The sequence below is a fragment of the Hylaeus anthracinus genome, unplaced genomic scaffold, assembly GCF_026225885.1.
Source record: "Hylaeus anthracinus isolate JK02 unplaced genomic scaffold, UHH_iyHylAnth1.0_haploid 2, whole genome shotgun sequence".
Classification (NCBI taxonomy): Eukaryota; Metazoa; Arthropoda; class Insecta; order Hymenoptera; family Colletidae; genus Hylaeus; species Hylaeus anthracinus.
The window spans coordinates 7,074,722-7,092,100 of NW_026534838.1; the positions used below are offsets into that span (position 1 = coordinate 7,074,722).

At 42.8% G+C, this 17,379-nt stretch overlaps 1 protein-coding gene across 9 annotated transcripts in view; it reads right to left on the reverse strand.

Annotated features, from left to right (window-relative positions):
• The window catches only part of LOC128893105 (polypyrimidine tract-binding protein 2), a 265,695-nt gene that overhangs the window by 44,911 nt on the left and 203,405 nt on the right, over positions 1 to 17,379 (reverse strand). For all 9 annotated transcript variants that reach the window (XM_054153910.1, XM_054153911.1, XM_054153909.1 and 6 more), the window contains one exon: positions 3,788 to 3,937. In XM_054153910.1, the coding sequence (XP_054009885.1) occupies positions 3,788 to 3,937 (150 nt within the window). The remainder of the gene's footprint in view (positions 1 to 3,787; positions 3,938 to 17,379) is intronic.

Consider the following 17,379-nt stretch of genomic DNA (forward strand, 5'->3'; position numbering starts at 1 on the left):
CCCCCAGGGGTGAGCGATGTATTAACCGCGTCCCAAAGTAATTTTTTTCTTCTCCGCTCGTAACGCCAAATCCCCTTGTTGCATAAACAAAAGGATGCAACGAGGGACCACCGGCAGATATTGCGGAGATTACGTGCTCGACTTACCGGCGAAGATTTAACGGCGTATTAGTGGTGTTCCTTAATGAAACATGGATCGAGGATTGAAATTAGGGGAGCCTCTATTTCTGTGTTCGCAGCTTGCGAACATTTCTGGAGGAACTTTGGCTGCGTAGACAAAAGAACAAGAAACCACGTCTCTTCGAAGAAGAAGCCACGCCTTTGACCATGCCAAATATCTATGTTTCGTTCTTGACTTTTCCACGAAAAGAGGAACGACGTTCAATCATGGTTCACCGAATCGCGATTATTTGGAGCCCTGGCAAGCTATCTGCTATGTCCCATAAAATTCTCATAAGCGAAACCGGACAACTGGTAACGGAATTTCTCTTGCTCGGGCAACGCGAAGCTCATCCAACGCTACAGAAATTCCCCGGCAAGGTCCACGTTCGGTAGACGCAAAGCAGAGCAACGCACGTGCATGCAAGCACCGCCGGGGCTTTCACGGCGATTGCTTTTTCGGCGTCGTTTGTCAGCCGTGATGTTCTGCGAGAAATCACTCGACCTCTACTAGGAGGGGGGGGGGGGAGAGAGAGGCTGTTTCACGCTTAGAGAACCAAACCATCTTCATCCACGCCGTTAGAATGCTCTTAGATGGAAACCGGAAAACTTACGCTATCAGTATCCACTCGCGCGAACATTATTTTACGTTTCAAAGACGCGAGCTATTCAGAAAAATTCGAGTCAAATCTTGGAAGAGCACTGTTATTTCAATGAATTGATCATGAAACCACGCCTCCTTGGACTCAAGGCCACGCCTCTCAGACTAGAAACCACCCCTTTTCAGACTAGGAACCAAGCCTTGTCAAATCAGAAACTGTACTTGTTAGCCAAAAAATAATGCTACTTCGAGTGACGGCTACGCCTCTCGGGAAAGAAATGACGTCTCCTCAAGGAAGAAACTGTGCCTTTTCGATGCGTTTGCATGAGAGTTACTCGGTCGTCGATGGATCGATGGAAAACGTCGTTATCATTAATAAGCAGGCTCCAACTCATCCGAGGTAGACTCAAGCTTCTCGATGGCGCGTGGTTGGTCTCCAGAGGTGTCTCAGGAGTTACCAAACTGCTCTTTCCTACCGGATAATCCGACAACTTCACGGAAACGGACACCAATTCCACGGGGAGATCCCAAGTTTCGCGGTCACGTGAGACAGGGAAAATAATAAATAAGTGAGTAAATATTCCAAAACTTCTCCTCCCTTCTCTCGGGGCACGGCTCTGAACATTTTGTTATTTAGCACTTCAAATGTCCCATAGACTTTGATTAGTATTCCGTGCACGAGTTCCTCACACTTCATTTATTTTATTCGTAATGTTGAAGTCTTTTCAGCTCGGTGGAAATTTCAATGGGTGCAGCGAATAACTGCACAATGGCAACATAATCAATAGACTTTTCATTTAAGGCTTTCATGAAAGAGCTAATGAAATATAAATCGTACCCGTTATGTGCTTTAAATGTAAGTAGAAAAGCTTAAATCTAATTAACACGGAAGACCGCATAAATTGATTATAAACGTACTTTATAACTTGAAGAAAATGAGATTCTTTGCTTGAGATAGCACAAATGACTCCGATTGTTCTTTACAATCAAGAAACGTTGGTCATGCTGAAATTTCGGATTCGTAATCCGAAACACCTTGTACGAAGAAGAAAGAGTACAATGGAAGAATAAGCTGAAATGCCCAAAAATATTGTAAGTCATAATTTTAGGTTGAATTTAGAATTGAATTTTTAATTTGATATTTAATATGGAATGAAATATTCGAATAAAATTGGGTAGTAAAATTTTACCATAATAACGCAACAATGCTCTTTTCGCGAATCCTGTTCCTTTATGAACTTTTCCACTTTCTCGAGTTTCACGAAACTCGATAAACAAAGCCATTGTATCTGGAGTTTCCGCCAAAGTGGATTGAAACCATTTTCATTATTTAAAAAAAAAAAAAAAAGAAAAAAGAAAAAAGAAAACTGGATACCGGAAGCTCGTATTTCTCCATTCCTTTCTGGCGCGTACCACGGCCGCAGAAAGTTTTGCAATTAATAAGTAATTTCACTCCACTTTATAGCAGGGAGGAAACTGTCATAAAAAGTTTCCGAGCTTATTTCTTGCGCTTCGATCCGCCGTGGCAAAAACAATACTAATAAATATCGATGGTATCGTCGCGGAAATCGACGCTGTATTTCATCCCTGAACTAATTCCCCTGTCTTTCGTATCTCAGTCATGCTACATTTTTAAACTACGTATGCCACGACCAGTATCGATTAGAACTCTCCTCTCTATACCAACCATACTCACGTTTTAGACAATAGAAATTTTAGCCGTAACAAAGACTAACATTTAACAGATTTTTAGGATAAAAGAAACCGTTAATTCGGGAAGCCTAGATTTCGATGGTAGATTATGATTTCTGAACGAATGCCGATGGTATAAACTCGGCGATAAAATAATTGACGAGGCTGGAAACTCCGGAGGGGATGTTTATGAGAAAATTGTCTGCGTTCATCGTTCCATAGAACAGGAGGCATCCGTGACTAAGACGTGTCATGTTGCGCGATGGGCGACAAGCGCAGAGACACGTGCGGGAGACATCTAAACACCTGCAAAGACAACGCGCGTGATGGACAGTGTCACCCTAACCGGAGAATAGAGCAGTGACAAGGATCACGGAGAAGATGGACCCTCTCGCCCTGGGAGTTGTTCATAAGTTATGAACGCGATAATTATAATGCGGTTTCCAGACCCGACTGTTTATCGACTCGACATCCCTGAAAGCTTAAAAGGGTTTTCACAGTTCTCCAGCGAGAGTTAGCGCATCGGTGATGGGCCAAGTTTAATAATACGTTTATTCCTTTCCTTCATCCTAATAAGAGACATTTACGTGTTTCTCGTGACTCATGCTGTACAAACTCAACAGTCAATCGACTAATTTTCCTATTTTATAACGGATGGTGTGCGTGTTTATCGTGCCAAATATCCTTCGATACTTCCGTTTCGTCTGTTTACACGAAACCAAGTCGCCTAATCGAATGAGTTAGGTCCGTCTAGGGAATGTCGTCTGGAATTCAGCGGTTCGCGACGGAACCAAAGAAAGTTCTCGCGTTTTGTAAGCGTGTTCCGCATAGAAAGAAACGCTCGGCCTCCACGGGGTCGAAATTATGAAAATATTAAGGGCACAGCGAGCCACTCGTTATAAAGTAATTGCGCGAACTGCTCCGCAATAACTGAATATGGAAGAGCGAACCCCGGGATTCGCGCGGATCCAAAGAGAGCCTCTGCTTTCTTTAACCTCTGCTGAAAATTACTGCGCCGGTTGGTTTTCATATATTCAACCGGTAGACGTAGAAACACGGCTCCCTTAGTTATAAGGAACTACACCCGCCGGGTACCGTCGTTTCTCTCTATCCCACTCTCTCCTTTTTAATACTAATTTCACTGAAAAAATATTGTTGAATGCGTTACCACGGGTACACCGACGCCCGTTCTCTTTTCGATCTTTGCACTGTTTACTCGCCCTGTTGAAATATTCCGAGTTTTATTTTGGCAGGAAAGCACTTGTTTAGTCTCGAGAAACGTGTACCGACAAAACAATCTACGAAACAATTTCTTTTATTTCATTGGTCTACTCACCGCATTGTTGGTATGCGTCTGATCCGTCTTGAGCTCCCGATGATTGCTAAACTGGACGTAGACTGCTCTGCCACGGAGCTGCGCGATGCAAGAGGCATAGTAGTTCACCATCATTACCGCAGCACTCTCATCCGCCATTTCCAAGAACGCCTGCAACAGAAAAGATGCCCATTGGAAAGAGTTCCCAACTGAAATCTCTGATTCTCAGAATGTACATTACATTCAACATCGTTTATTTATCTTCGAGGAAGAAGAAATTAAATTTTTAAATTAGCAACTGTCTGCGAAACGCGGTACACATTTTAAAATTGAAAGAGCTTCCAACTGAAATTTCAACTCTCGGATGATTACATTTCTACCCCTTAATATTTCCTCTTTAACTTGACAAAAATTAGCTCCAAGCCAGCGAGTTCAATTTAAGCGAGCGTAACTTTGGAGACGTCCGACAGTTTTTGATAACTAAACGAGGATACGGAGCTTCCTCGGCGCCTGGACTTCCAACGAATCCAAATATTAATACAGAATTATCTCCATAATTGAATTTCTGCGTATTCTGCCTGACGGAAGGCTGCTGTTCCCCAGTTTCACGTCAAACTCCTGCAATATTCTTAACGTCCGACATGTAAACATACCGAGTACCAGGCGCACGGTGAAAGAAACGAACCCGTCAAGAGCCGTTACATAATTAAAAAACTTTAACTATTTGATCGATCGACTCTTTTTCTTCCGATGAAAAGTTTTGCGAACCGGTGAAATAATATATTTTTCACACTACCGTAAGCCATAAATGCATAAAATCCGCGGTCTATTCATAACTGATGAGATTAATGTATATTAAAAATGAAATGTAGCATTCCAGGGATGAGAATGATTAATACAAGTTTTATCTCCGACGTACGGTTTGGATTTTCTCGAAAGAGATGAGCTTCGTTTTCCTTGTTTCAGTGGCGAATCGTCGCGTGAATAGATCATTTTCATCTCACAGTGTGAGTTTAATCGTCAAACAATGGGTCGGTCATTCGTCGATTTCCCCCGAACCCTGTCCGCCCGTAACGCGTGGGGTTGACATAAGGACACCGTATCCTCGGTAGAAATCCACGCAGAGAATTTCCCTCCATTCGGAGGAAAACCCAATTGCACGGCTCTATGCGTCATTAGCGCTGGAAACGGAGTTAACGCCGTTAAATTCAGAACGGTTCGTCCAGCCACGACATTATTCGCGCTTCTGTGTGCGTTTTCGCGTTTGCACGCCTACGTCACCTGCAAATTTTCCGGCCTGCGTGGATTTCAACCAACCACAGGCGTGTGTGCATGTATATGTGTACGCAAGGTAGCACAACTCGCTCTGCAGAATGATGACCCCCTATGGAAATGCGAATGAATGATCGTTCGTCCCCGTCAAACTCGATTTCCACAAACAAACTGCGCGTTTTTCCGCCGTTCTTTCCTGTCAAAATTTCGAGCCTGCAACTAATGAAGACCTTTCTGATCCGGCGTTTTTACACCGCGCGGGATTGCTTTTTCTTCTACTCGATTGCTGAACTTCAATTCTAATACCCTAAAACCTCTACTTAAACGTGTGTTGTCGTAAAAATAATCTGTTCGTGCAATCGAGACACTGAAAAATATTCTAACGTTACTTCCACGTCGTAAAGTCGACCGGTGATGTTGTACGGACGCTTGGACTGCGTTTCGAATGAAGCGGCATTTTCCAGGACGATCCCGATGGCGGTAGAATGTAATAATAAAATAATCCCGACATTGCGTTGAGGATCTTTTGTCAAAAGTCTCGGTAAGGGCAAATTTTCTTTATTAAATTCCTTTTCGACCGCCTTAAGTATTCAACCCCTTCGTTCTCTGTCGTTTTCTTCGTGGCACAGCTTCCCTCGATAATTCGAAACCTTTTGTTACCACCCCCTCTCCCAACCCCTGTCCCGCCACCCCCGATCGGTTCTGTTGCCTGTATCTCTGGAGGATCGGATAATACGCCATTGAATTCGTAAATATGAGATCCGCGAAATCGTCTTCCACTCGTTCCACGATGCGCGACGTACCTTTAAGCAATATTGATTCGAACTGAAAAAAGAAATATGGCGCGGAATATGGCGCGCAAGGGGAGAGATAGGAAGGAGAGGAGGGGGAGGAGTGGATCAGAGGCACGATGCAGATGCAGCGTTTCCTCTCAGCCGACGATTGGAATGGATCGCGGAAAAAGGAGGAACGAGTCGTGAGAGATATGGAGAGACGACGAGGTGCAGCTTGGATGAAACTGGTGTTCATACTGAACGTCGTGCAATGGGTGCGCTCAGCTGGGACTAGGATCGCTTAACATTGCTCGAGTTTGTCACATGGACGTCGCTTCTCTACTTTTTAGATACACGATGCGATTAAGTCGTCAATTTGCCACTAAGGCATTTTATAAGCACCACGAGGATAACCTCGTGTTTGTATACATTTTCCATAATTTTCCGCGTAATAAATTTCCTCAAGGTATTTAAAAAAAAAAAAAAAAAAAAAAAAACTCTCGCACCGAAATGTGTAGTATCGTAGAGCATCACGCGAATATTAGCCTGACACGATTTTCTACGCGAAGGAAAAGTTTTCAAAAGGCAACGATGCTCACCTTGAAACTATACAATCACCGAAAGAATGGGTGGCATGACGATAATCGTAGAGGCGTGGATACCCCTCGCGGTAACCAACCCCATTACAAGGGTAGAGGCCGCGTTTATGGCCCCGTAAATCACCGTGAGGGGGTGGCATTGGGGCGATTATTATTTTGTGGATATGGTTACGTGTATAGGTACAAGGTGTTCCAAGGAATAATTTAGAAGCGTTCAGGACTACATTTTAGACGTGGCCAGACACATAAGAATGAATGCCGTGATACGTCAGAATACAATACTAATGGAATAAATACATCACTGAAATTGTCACGAACATTGAATTGATTCATACGAGATAAAAGTTATGAATTATAGAATTATAATGTGAAATGTCCAGATTCGACATGCCTACTTTAAGTACACATTGTATCATCGCTTGTATTTCTTTCGCCGTCTCTACACCCAGTTCCTCCGACTCGTCATTAATATTTAACGGCACGGTTGTTACCCTTGCGTTACCCATCACACGGAGTCGTCCCGTTTTGGATTCTTATCCATATTAATGATTCAGGATGCACTCTTAATCGTCCCCGCAACAGCCAGAGGGTGCGAAGTTGGATGCTAACACCCCCAGGCGTCGACGAGTGCAGGAAATTGCAGATATGTACATGGTGATCGACACGGTCGCGTGTAAAAAGCCGTTTCCTTGATCTTAAGGTCCCGCCGAGTTCAGGAGGTATACCCAACCGAATCGTGATCCTGGATTACCACACGTAGCCCTCCTTTACCTCCTCCCACGGTCTTCCCTTACCCCACCGCAATCTTCTCGTCCTGGTAGCACAGGAGCTGCCGCATTCACCTTACGACGGCCATAAAGACGTTATTGGATCGAATTCCCGTGCCACGCCGTAAACAACCCCACAGGCGCAAAACCCACGCGTGCCCGCTGTGGGTGTGCGTACACCTACCTTCCCAACACAACCGAATCATCGACCAGTATACCATTTCTAGAGGATTCGCGACAGAGAATGTTTGCTATCTCGTTAATGGAATGTTAGGAGTTCGATTCGTAGTTATATCGTAGTAATACCCGAAGAATAAGTGAATCTGTAGAACGAGGACCGACAACACGTGACGGTTTAATTTGTAATTATAATGAAAGCACCGTATTCTAATTTATCTGCAACGTGTACACCGTTCAACAATTATTTAGATAAACATTTATTTGTTCAACGCAAAGTATCGCTTCAATTCATAATTCAGATTATAATTTTTGCTGAACAAATAGGGGATGTGTGGAGTTATCTATTTTCTATTTACTCGGAATTTTCATCCGCGGGGGAAGTTTACTCATCTCTGATACATTCACGTGTTGCTGGTATGTTTACACGTCAAAGTGTTTTCTGAGACATTCGAGGCGTGCGATTTCGATTCTATGATGGAATCCATCGACTCTAGTATGTTATTCGATTTTGTATAAAGTAGGGTTGAACAAAAATTAACAAGTGGAATCAGTCACTAGAGTAAAGGGTAGAATTAAGAAATGCAGTAAGAGGATTAGAAATTGCTTTGTACCAATACGTTGAACTCTTCTGCTGTTCTGGCTTGTATATTTTCATTTTTGCCACGACCTCGGCACAATTCAGTTTTTTAATTAAAATTTTAATTTTTGAGAAGATAAACTGGCAAGAGAAAAAATTGCACAGTCTAAAATTGAATGCATGAAAAATTACCCAATTTATCAGACGAATATTTACATACTGCATGGAATCTCAGTCACGCCGACTTGCTAAAGTTTACATAGAATATTATCAACAGATGGGACCATATTAAACTGCTGATAACAAAAAGAAACTGCCTCGATTAATCACATTTTTATATGTGTATATAAATCGCCTGATTTATTTTAACATTTTACTATAATAATTTTAAAATACGACGTTCGCAACTAGACTGCGAATGATATAAGAAAGCAGTTATAGTCCAAAGGCTTAATACTACAGAATGACAGAGAAAAATAGCTCGTAGCGATCCTCGGATCTTCTTAGGAGTAAATGTTTGATCCTCGCAGTAAGAAAACTGCACAATGGAAAAATAGCAAATACCAGACACGTGTATGGACGCACGCGTGGGCAACGTATACAAATGCGACGGAAGTTCACAGGACAGGTCGTCCCAAAGGATCAGGAAGAAAAGCTCCTTCTGTCCTTGAGCGAGGAGCGGAAAAGAGGAAGCCTTCTCCCATCTCCTCTCTGTTTTCCCGCTTGTCCGCAGCTCCTTTCTGGACGCTCGATCAAAATTTATTCACGCGCGGATGAAATCCTCACAGGACTTCCGACTGGGACGAAACTGTTTCGAAAGCAGCAATATTTCTTTGGTATACTTTCCAAAGTTCCTAGCTGGGAACATTTTTCACCCCCAGTGGGGTTGCTTCCTGAAGTAAAGTGAACTACAGGATTCGATTCCCTGCTAGGTCAATAATGTGTTAAATCCTCGTTAATCCCTATCATGTGGTATCAAGAATTCGCTATCGAAGTTCTTTTCCAATATTTGGATTAACATTAATGCGCGGTCACTATCCTCAATTCACAGATAAAAATTTTCAGATGAAACCTAAACCAATTTCCAATCGTCAACCACCGAAATCCGTCATAGCGTGAACACGAAGTATACATCATCCGCTCCATCAAGTTCGTTGACAGAGGATCCTGCAGAGATCTGATAATGGTCTCCCTGTAAAAAAGGAAGATCAACGTCCCGCGTATATCAACGAGCCACGGATGAGACAGATGGACTAAGAAAACTCCTGGTAAACAACGCCAAAACCACCGAAGGAGAGTAGGCTCTCGTAATAATCCAGGGAGTCGACGTTTCCAGGATTGATGGAAAAGGTAAGCGTCCAGCCGCGTCTCTGTGAGCCAGGCTGAATTAATGGCGGGGAGGTAAGGAGAGTTATTTCTGATTTAAATAAACTCTCAAGATCTCGTCTTCCAGTCGACGATCCGAACGAGGACCTGGGGGTTGTTTGCTCGAGGAGATGACGGGGGCGGAGAGAGCATGAATGTAATTTATCCGAGCTCTAAGGGATGCGAAACGGGTTTCCTGGAACTACGTTTGAACTCGTCCACCCCTCCGGTCACCCCCTCTCTCGTTCCCCTTCAATTTTATCTCTCTTTTTTTTTGTCTGGAAGTCCGTTTAAACGAGAAACGCTCCAAAGAAGGGCTGTGTTCGGGGTGGAAGACCAGGGGGTTGTTAACGTGGAAGCTACGGCGAATCAAAGAAATATTATATCATTAATACGGACCCCAGGGTGCAATGGGGACGGGTGTCTGCGTGGAGTTTCTCATCCTTCGGGCTTCTACAAACCACCCACCTCGCCAGTCAGCCAAGAAGGCCAGTAGAATCTTAGAAATATATACCTTGATAATTTGACGCAGCTTATGTACCGAGCGTAACCATTGTTTACAGCTTATAGTAGCGCCAGGTACGTGGGAACTAGTAGTGAATTTTCCACTACTTGATTCACCATCGTCAACAGAAATAAAGTATTGCTATAGATCAATTTTAATTATTTCTGAAATGCTTGCAGGTGCCTTGAATTCGAAAATAAATTTTAATACAGCTTATGCTTGCTAAAATGCTGAAGAAAAAAATTAATTGACGAATGCATTAATTCGAAGGTTTCGATTCCATTGCAACGAATTTGCCCGGTTTTCCACGTTCGATTGGGATTCAAATATTATCTAAAAATTAATAAACACCCCAGAGGCTAAGAGGATTACCGGAGTTTCAGTTAAAACTCGTGTTTCCATAAGTCTACAATAGCGTACGCACCCGGTTGTTCCCATATGTACAAAACTTGATACCACGCATTATGGTTTCTGACGAACGAAGCTGGTTATAATAAATCACTCGAGGGTCACGAGAGTTATTATTTCAACAAAATGTTTTAAACCTATGAACACACTGGAATGCGTCATTCAAATGTAAAGCTTCTAATGCAAATATAATTAATGCAATTCAATTTATTCAATTAAACATTTGTTCCAGTTCTTGGCTAGCACTTAACTACGAAAAATGGCACCTTCTTAACCCATCCTGTACATAAACAAAAATAGAATATTACGTAGAAAAGAAAGTCTCTGTAAAAAATAGTTTGTTCAAACTTGAAGGAGGGGTTTCCTCGTCTAAATTATGTGTGGTGAAATAATTTTCCAAGCTACAGGAAGCGAGCTCCATGCCGGGGGAGAGGGGTTGGTTAAGCTCTGATATCCAGGGTTCCCCGGGGACACATGGAAGACTCCATTGGTTCGATTAATTAATTAGCACCCATTATCGAGTTTCGAGACCAAGTTGAGTCGCGTGGAGCGGAGGTGGCAGTGTTTTCCGTACCCTCGAGAAACCAGACGGCAGAGGGAACCCGGAAACGGTGGTGAAACGGCTGAAGAAGGGGAGGGAGAGGGTGCAGGAACACATAATTTAATTCGTCGAGTGCCATCTCTCGACGTGGACTTTTTTCTCGTTTTGCCTTTCTCCTTTTAGTATTCTTCATCGTTCTTTCCGTGGCATCGATCCTGGAGACGGGTAAATAAACCAGCTGGCCGCGTACCATTAAGTTTTTCACTCCATCGGATCGGCCACGATCATTGGGAAACTTTTTCCCCCGCTTTTTCCCCTCCCCAATAAGCAAATAGAACTGCTACTCCGACTGGCGTTTTGCACGAGTGTTTCCCTTTTCACTCTGCTGTCTTTTTTCTTACGCTGGTTTTGGAATTGAAATAGCAAGCCTGTTTTCCTTCGTGGTGCACCGAGAATGTTATGCTTATCAAGGTCGATGATTTTATTTAAATATCGAATATCTCAGATTCAACAAAAATTAGAGTTTCAAGAAATATTTGTTTAAGGTATAATGACTCGATCTTTCTGAAGGGAAAATTACGTATATTTGAGAACCCTCCCTTTGGAATTGATTCGCGCAACGTACACGATGTTAGACCTAAGATGGACGCACGGGCAGGGATTTAACAGAGGGTTACAATCTAAGTAGCACACCCGAAAAGGAGCAGAAGTTGGGATGGGAAAGTTTCCACGAAAGTTTGGCGGGCAGATCAGCCTGGTGGCGAAAGGGAGCCAGGGGAGAGGAGCTACTGAAAAACGTAACGAATAAGAGACGATAGAAAAGAGTCTCTCGAGGGAAAAGGGAAAATGCTGTCTCACAGTTGGCCAATGGGAATCGAAGCCACAGAAAAGCCTTGGATGGAAACTCCGTGCCGACCTTTCCGCCCTTTCCCTCCAATTTCCTCTTTTTCTTTCTATTTTTATTTCGGCCCCTTCTCCGCCATCCGTCAAAAAAGTCATGGCAAGCCGAAAAGCCGATCGTGAGCCACTTCACGGCTCGCGATTCTCTCCCTCTTACCGCAGCACACTTTCCTCGACGCTGTTCCAAGGCGTTTCTGTCCAGTTTCCCCAAAACACATTTTCGATGATTGATATTGCTGGATAAAATGAAAAAGTTGGTACTTCTTGGCAAAAATGTCTTCCACAGGCATCAAAACTACTGATATGACCTCGGTACTTGCAAGATTTTCTTTGAACCTTTGATGCCCGTGCAGCAACGCACGATCTAATCCCAAAAATGTCGGTGCCTCAGGTCCGCGTAGACCTTCCTCAAGCAACAAGGAACAGAGATATTGTCAAATTCCCCGCAGAAGAGTCTCGCGAAGCGAGTTTGCTCGAATTTAACGCGGACCAGAAACAGGCCAGCTACAAGCAACGGTCGTGTCGGCGAGTCAATCTCGGTCGGGGCTAACTTTTCAATTTTCCGCCGCCCAAGTTGGTGTGCATGCACACACAGAGGTGCACGAACCATGTGAGCGGCGGTGTGTGCAAGCGTCGCTCAATTTCCTCAGCGACGAACCAGGCGACTACCTGTAGACGGATCGATTTATCACAGTCTATAATTGAACGGAAGCAATTTATTAATGGCCCTCGCGCGCCAGCTCGATTCTACGCCACTGGACAGACTATTCTTTTATTCCACGCTCCTAGGTTAGAGACCCCAAAATAGGTCCTGGCCTAATTTCACCGCGACAGGGAGAAACGCTCCTCCTGACCCGCTTCCGTTGAAGTTGTTGCGATTTATAACAGGTTTGTTGCTCTCCGACTGGGGAATCCTCCGGCTGAGGGAAACACGCGGAGGGAATTGGATCCCGCAAAATTTTATTCCTGGAGAATCACGCTGGAAAATCTTTCGTCAATCGCAATCCCAGAAGAGCTTTATGAAAAATCAGCCAACGTTTCTTTCCAAACTTAGGAAAAACCTAGTTTCTCGATTAAAATCTTTCCAGCGAATATTGCGCAAATTCGAATTAATTCATAATTTGAGACGAAGACATCGTCTTTCGGGGCACAAATCGTGGTTATCGGTTGGACGACCAGATTCACCGCTGATAGGTGAACAATTCACTAGCATGCCGGTTGACGAAGTTATCCAGTTGACCGAACGAAAATTCGACATCGTGGAAGGCAACCGAGTTAAGCGACAGGATCAATGCCGAGGTTAGACCGACCTGGTCTTAAACGAGTTACTTTAATCCAATCGCAAACAGGATGAGATCCGATTAACCCGTGTTAGCCGGCTATTTCCAGCGATCCCAACGCACGAAGCTGGCTCGTCTGTATCTCCCACCAGTCACCGTCGTGTTAGACATACATTACTGTCCACCGTTTTAATCGTGGGACACCCTGAAAACGCTCAACTTTCCAGCAAATGTGTCCTTTGAGACCACTATGCCACGTTCGTAATTTCAACTGTGGCTGCAGAAGAAACGTGGCACCGACTTCGTCACCGTTGAATCGATGCAAACGATTAAGAGTCAACGGTGGTCTCTCTGGAATGCAAATATGAGGTGAACCGGCATCTCCAATATTGAAATATTATCGATTTGTCAAAACCACTCGTGAGAAAAGACGTTAAATCGTTTGGAAATAAACGAATAATTTCAGATGTTCGGACAGCACTCGAGTCATGGTAGACAGTACCGCAGTCAGAGTTACAATTTGTATACCCGTAGATGCTACAACTATAAAAAAAGAAAAATAGTTGTAGAGTCCAGGCACACGTGTACGGGGGGCGTTTTATTTTTGTATTACCATACTAGGACGTGACTTCAACAAGCACAGTGTTTGTACCACAGACAGAGAACGGAGATGCACGATAAAAGCGCGAATAGAGAAGAGAGTCGGAGAATAGAAAACGTTCGATTCTAAACGTACCCAAACGTACCAGAAACTGTGACTGTTTCGATGGGACGTGGCCTCTTTTCCCGCAACGCAATGAACACAACCATTTCAGTTCATGCAAAAATACTATACATCGAATTCCGCGCCGATTCCACTGCAAACGAGTTCTGTGACCAAAATTTGAACCGTCACATTCATTGGGTAAACGTTGCGCTCAGAAATCGGAATTTCTTCTCTAATTATAAAATCGAGCATGGTAAACATGCACGCAAGTTTAAACGTTGGGATAGCGTTGGAACAACACTTGTCAGCGATGAACATTTTCCTAGCTACTGTGTAAAATAGGTGATCGAATATTTCAGTGTAAAAAAATCAAATCGATTTCTCATTGACGTTTTGTTATTTAATCGCGCAATGCTAAGAAAGATCACCTTGAACTTCTGGATAATTAAATGTTACGTGCAACGTATCCAATATAACGCTGGATCGTAGGTAAATGAACTAGTGGTTCGCTGGAAGGTAACTCATTGTTTTCTGTTCATCGGTTAGGCAATACGCGCTCGCGTATGTCGAGCGTCGTTAATTAAACGAAATTTTCAATATTATCGCTGCGCGCACGTGAATCGCTTTATAATTCGGTCTTATAATTACACAACGATACATTCTGGCGATTGGAAAGTGCATTGCGCGGAAAGCAACCGTGATCGAAGGGCGCTGGCCATGGGAGCATGATAGACGATCGATAGTCCATTAAGTACCCAATTATGATCTTTTTTATTCTGTTTAAATCAAAGCTTCCAACTTCTCCCAGCAAATAAAGCTTAATCTTATTTGAGCAAGTCCACATAAATTTGGAAAATTATATATCGCCTAAGCAAATATTGGAAGAATAAATATCGGATAAACTTTTTCATTTTGCTATGTACATTTTTACGACTGTTTTACATTTCCCCAAGTGAGCCGGGGTCAGTTTATAACCGACGAAAATGTTCAATTTCGAGGCGGTCCAGGAATCGGTTAAAATTTTTCATTTCTCTGGAACTTTCCTACAATCGTGGCCCAACAGCGACTGAAAAACTGTATTAAACGTACTGACGCGTACTTCAAACGGTCTGAAGTGGTTCCCATTGCGTCTGGAACGCGAATCTTGACTCTTCGTTGGGAGATTTCGCGGCTGGCTTGAAAGTTCGGCGGTTTCTCATTTACTAATGACGACATTCCCAACCAGGCTTCTTTCTTTCATCCCAAGGGGACTGGCCTTGAAGTCCTCTCGTCTCTCCTCGACTCACTCTATTATCGAGAAAACCTCTCCTCAAGAACGTGTTTTAATAATCCAACCTCGCAACGATTCTTTCAGCGCTCCTTCAGTCATTCCAAATTCAAATCCAGTCGGATAATACCAGCCATATTTAATTTAGATTAAATTTTTTCTAGTTACCTACTATTTTTGATGAAAATGTAAACACAGGGACATAAAAATGTTGTAAATACAAGAAATAACTGTTAGGAGGCATAAAGTGCTCCAAGCTAAAATTACATACATTCTATAAAAAAGAAATATTGCAGTTACAGCCACTGAGTCCCGTGCAGCTACCTAAACCTAAACTATAAACAGAAGAGCAACAATGAAGAAGCAGTCACGCGTCATAAACCGCAGTTTCCAGTAACGGAAAATGGAAACGGCGGACAAAGAGAAATTTCCCCGATTATCTCGCGCTTCTGTAACGAACCGAGAAGCTCTCCGCTTCGAAACGTATGTCCGGCTGCTCGTAAACCTAGGGGGATGCTGCACACGTAGGCGGGGGTAGAATTTCCGGCCCATCCTTCCGCGAACGGGGAGGAAACGAGATTAAAGTAACCGCATCGTCGCAACTTGCTAAGAGAGAGCGGCAAACAGAATTAAAATCTGACTGGGACCAAAAAATCGTGATAGGAACACCTGTAAGATTTCGTGTTTCTGCGAAACTACCCCATTCTACGCCACGAGTCGATGTTTAGAAGTCTAGAATCCTCGGAAGTTTGCAGGGGATGGAAATTAATTCAACAACAGCTTGTGGCGACCTATTTGCGTAGAACAATTACCAGAGGGCCAATAGTTACGAACCGCACTTTACAAGATGTCCATCAACACTTGGTGTTGCGCACGAGATACGTACAGAGGGTGCACAAAGTGCTTCCAATGTTTGGTCCTCATTTTGAGAAACTGAGACACCAGAATATAGAGGAAGGGATAGATCCGCTTCAACCTAGGTATTTCGACGCTCGTTAAGCCCCCAGTCATCGTTGCTTCCGCCCTCTTGCCCTCGACTCCCATTTTCACCGTGCCACTTCAGATTTTCACCTAACCCTTTAAAATTCTGAGTGCATACGTATTACAGCCGAAGAGGATCCCACTGCTGGACCCGAAATACTGATCAGTCTTTAAAAATGTTCAGAACCCAGGGTTAACTCGCCTGCGAAAAATAACGGCGAACGCCAGTTGAAAATTGAAAACTGAAATTAGAAGGTCGATCTCCTCTGTTGTACAACTGTAATTATTTGATAGTCTTCGGCAATAAAATTTCAAATCTCGCAAATTATTAATTTAATAACAAGCAGAAAGAATTCTAATAATAATTCATCCCAATGTGTTGAATTAAGTATTTACAATCCGCCACTAAATCCTGAGCTTCTTTCCTGCCAACGTTTATTTTTCGCTCCACGCTCTACTTTCATTCTTTGAAGCATTGTGTAAACACACAAACATAAGAGTAATGAAAAAGCAGATGTAAGAAAATCACTGTGCACCCAGCTAGGCCAAACACTGCAGGAACGATTAAAGTAGCATTTTATGTAATACTCCCCTCCCCTCTCCAAATTTTAGTTTCGCAACGAGGTGGAAGGAGAACCGTGTAAATATTGAAGGACGCGCAAAGTTTGACAAATATTCATTTGAAGAAACAAAAGGCTGGTTGCGGTTAAGGAACGCAAAAAATAGGTCGTGAATCAACGCTATGAGTCCATATTTAGGTAAACGAGCTTGTTACATGCGATGCGCCGTGCAAATCGATAAATAAACCCACCGGCACGCACCCCTCCACGCAATTTTTTTGCACTCCCGTCATTTGCATAATGGAAATTTAATCTTAATTTAATGCGACCTGCTCGGCAACGTCGATGATCCAACGAATATCTTTCAATCCTCTGCGTACATTCGCTTCAATATTTAGTCAAAGCGTACGAGCCGTTTTATAAATCACGTTCAATGAATAAAACCATAAGCCAGGCATCTAAATTATTAAATTAAAACACCGCAAAATGTTTGTTTGAAAATTCATGTTTCGTTTAAGGACAAATAATGCCTCATTTCGTAGACAAATTAACGACTTTTTAATATAGATGTTTTCGTTTTTTAAAAACGTGATAGGAAAAGGTGAAGCAAAGTTTGATGAGAATTTTTTATCGTTTTATGACAAATTCTTTTTACGAGAATTATATGAAAACAAAAAGTTCATATTCGTCTGTGCATAATTTTTTCGCTGAAAGTAATTACGCAAACGGTTAGCGAATTTTAATAAAAATCACAAATTTTCAATCTGTGAAATTGGAAAATGATTCCATTTATTTTAGCAATTCGGAAATGAGATAAAATGTATTATTCCTGATAAATTTCAAGTTATTCCAAATTATTCCTACTATACAAAACATCAATTAAAATTTCCGCAAAACCATAAATGAATTTTAAAAGTTCATTTTCCAGAATC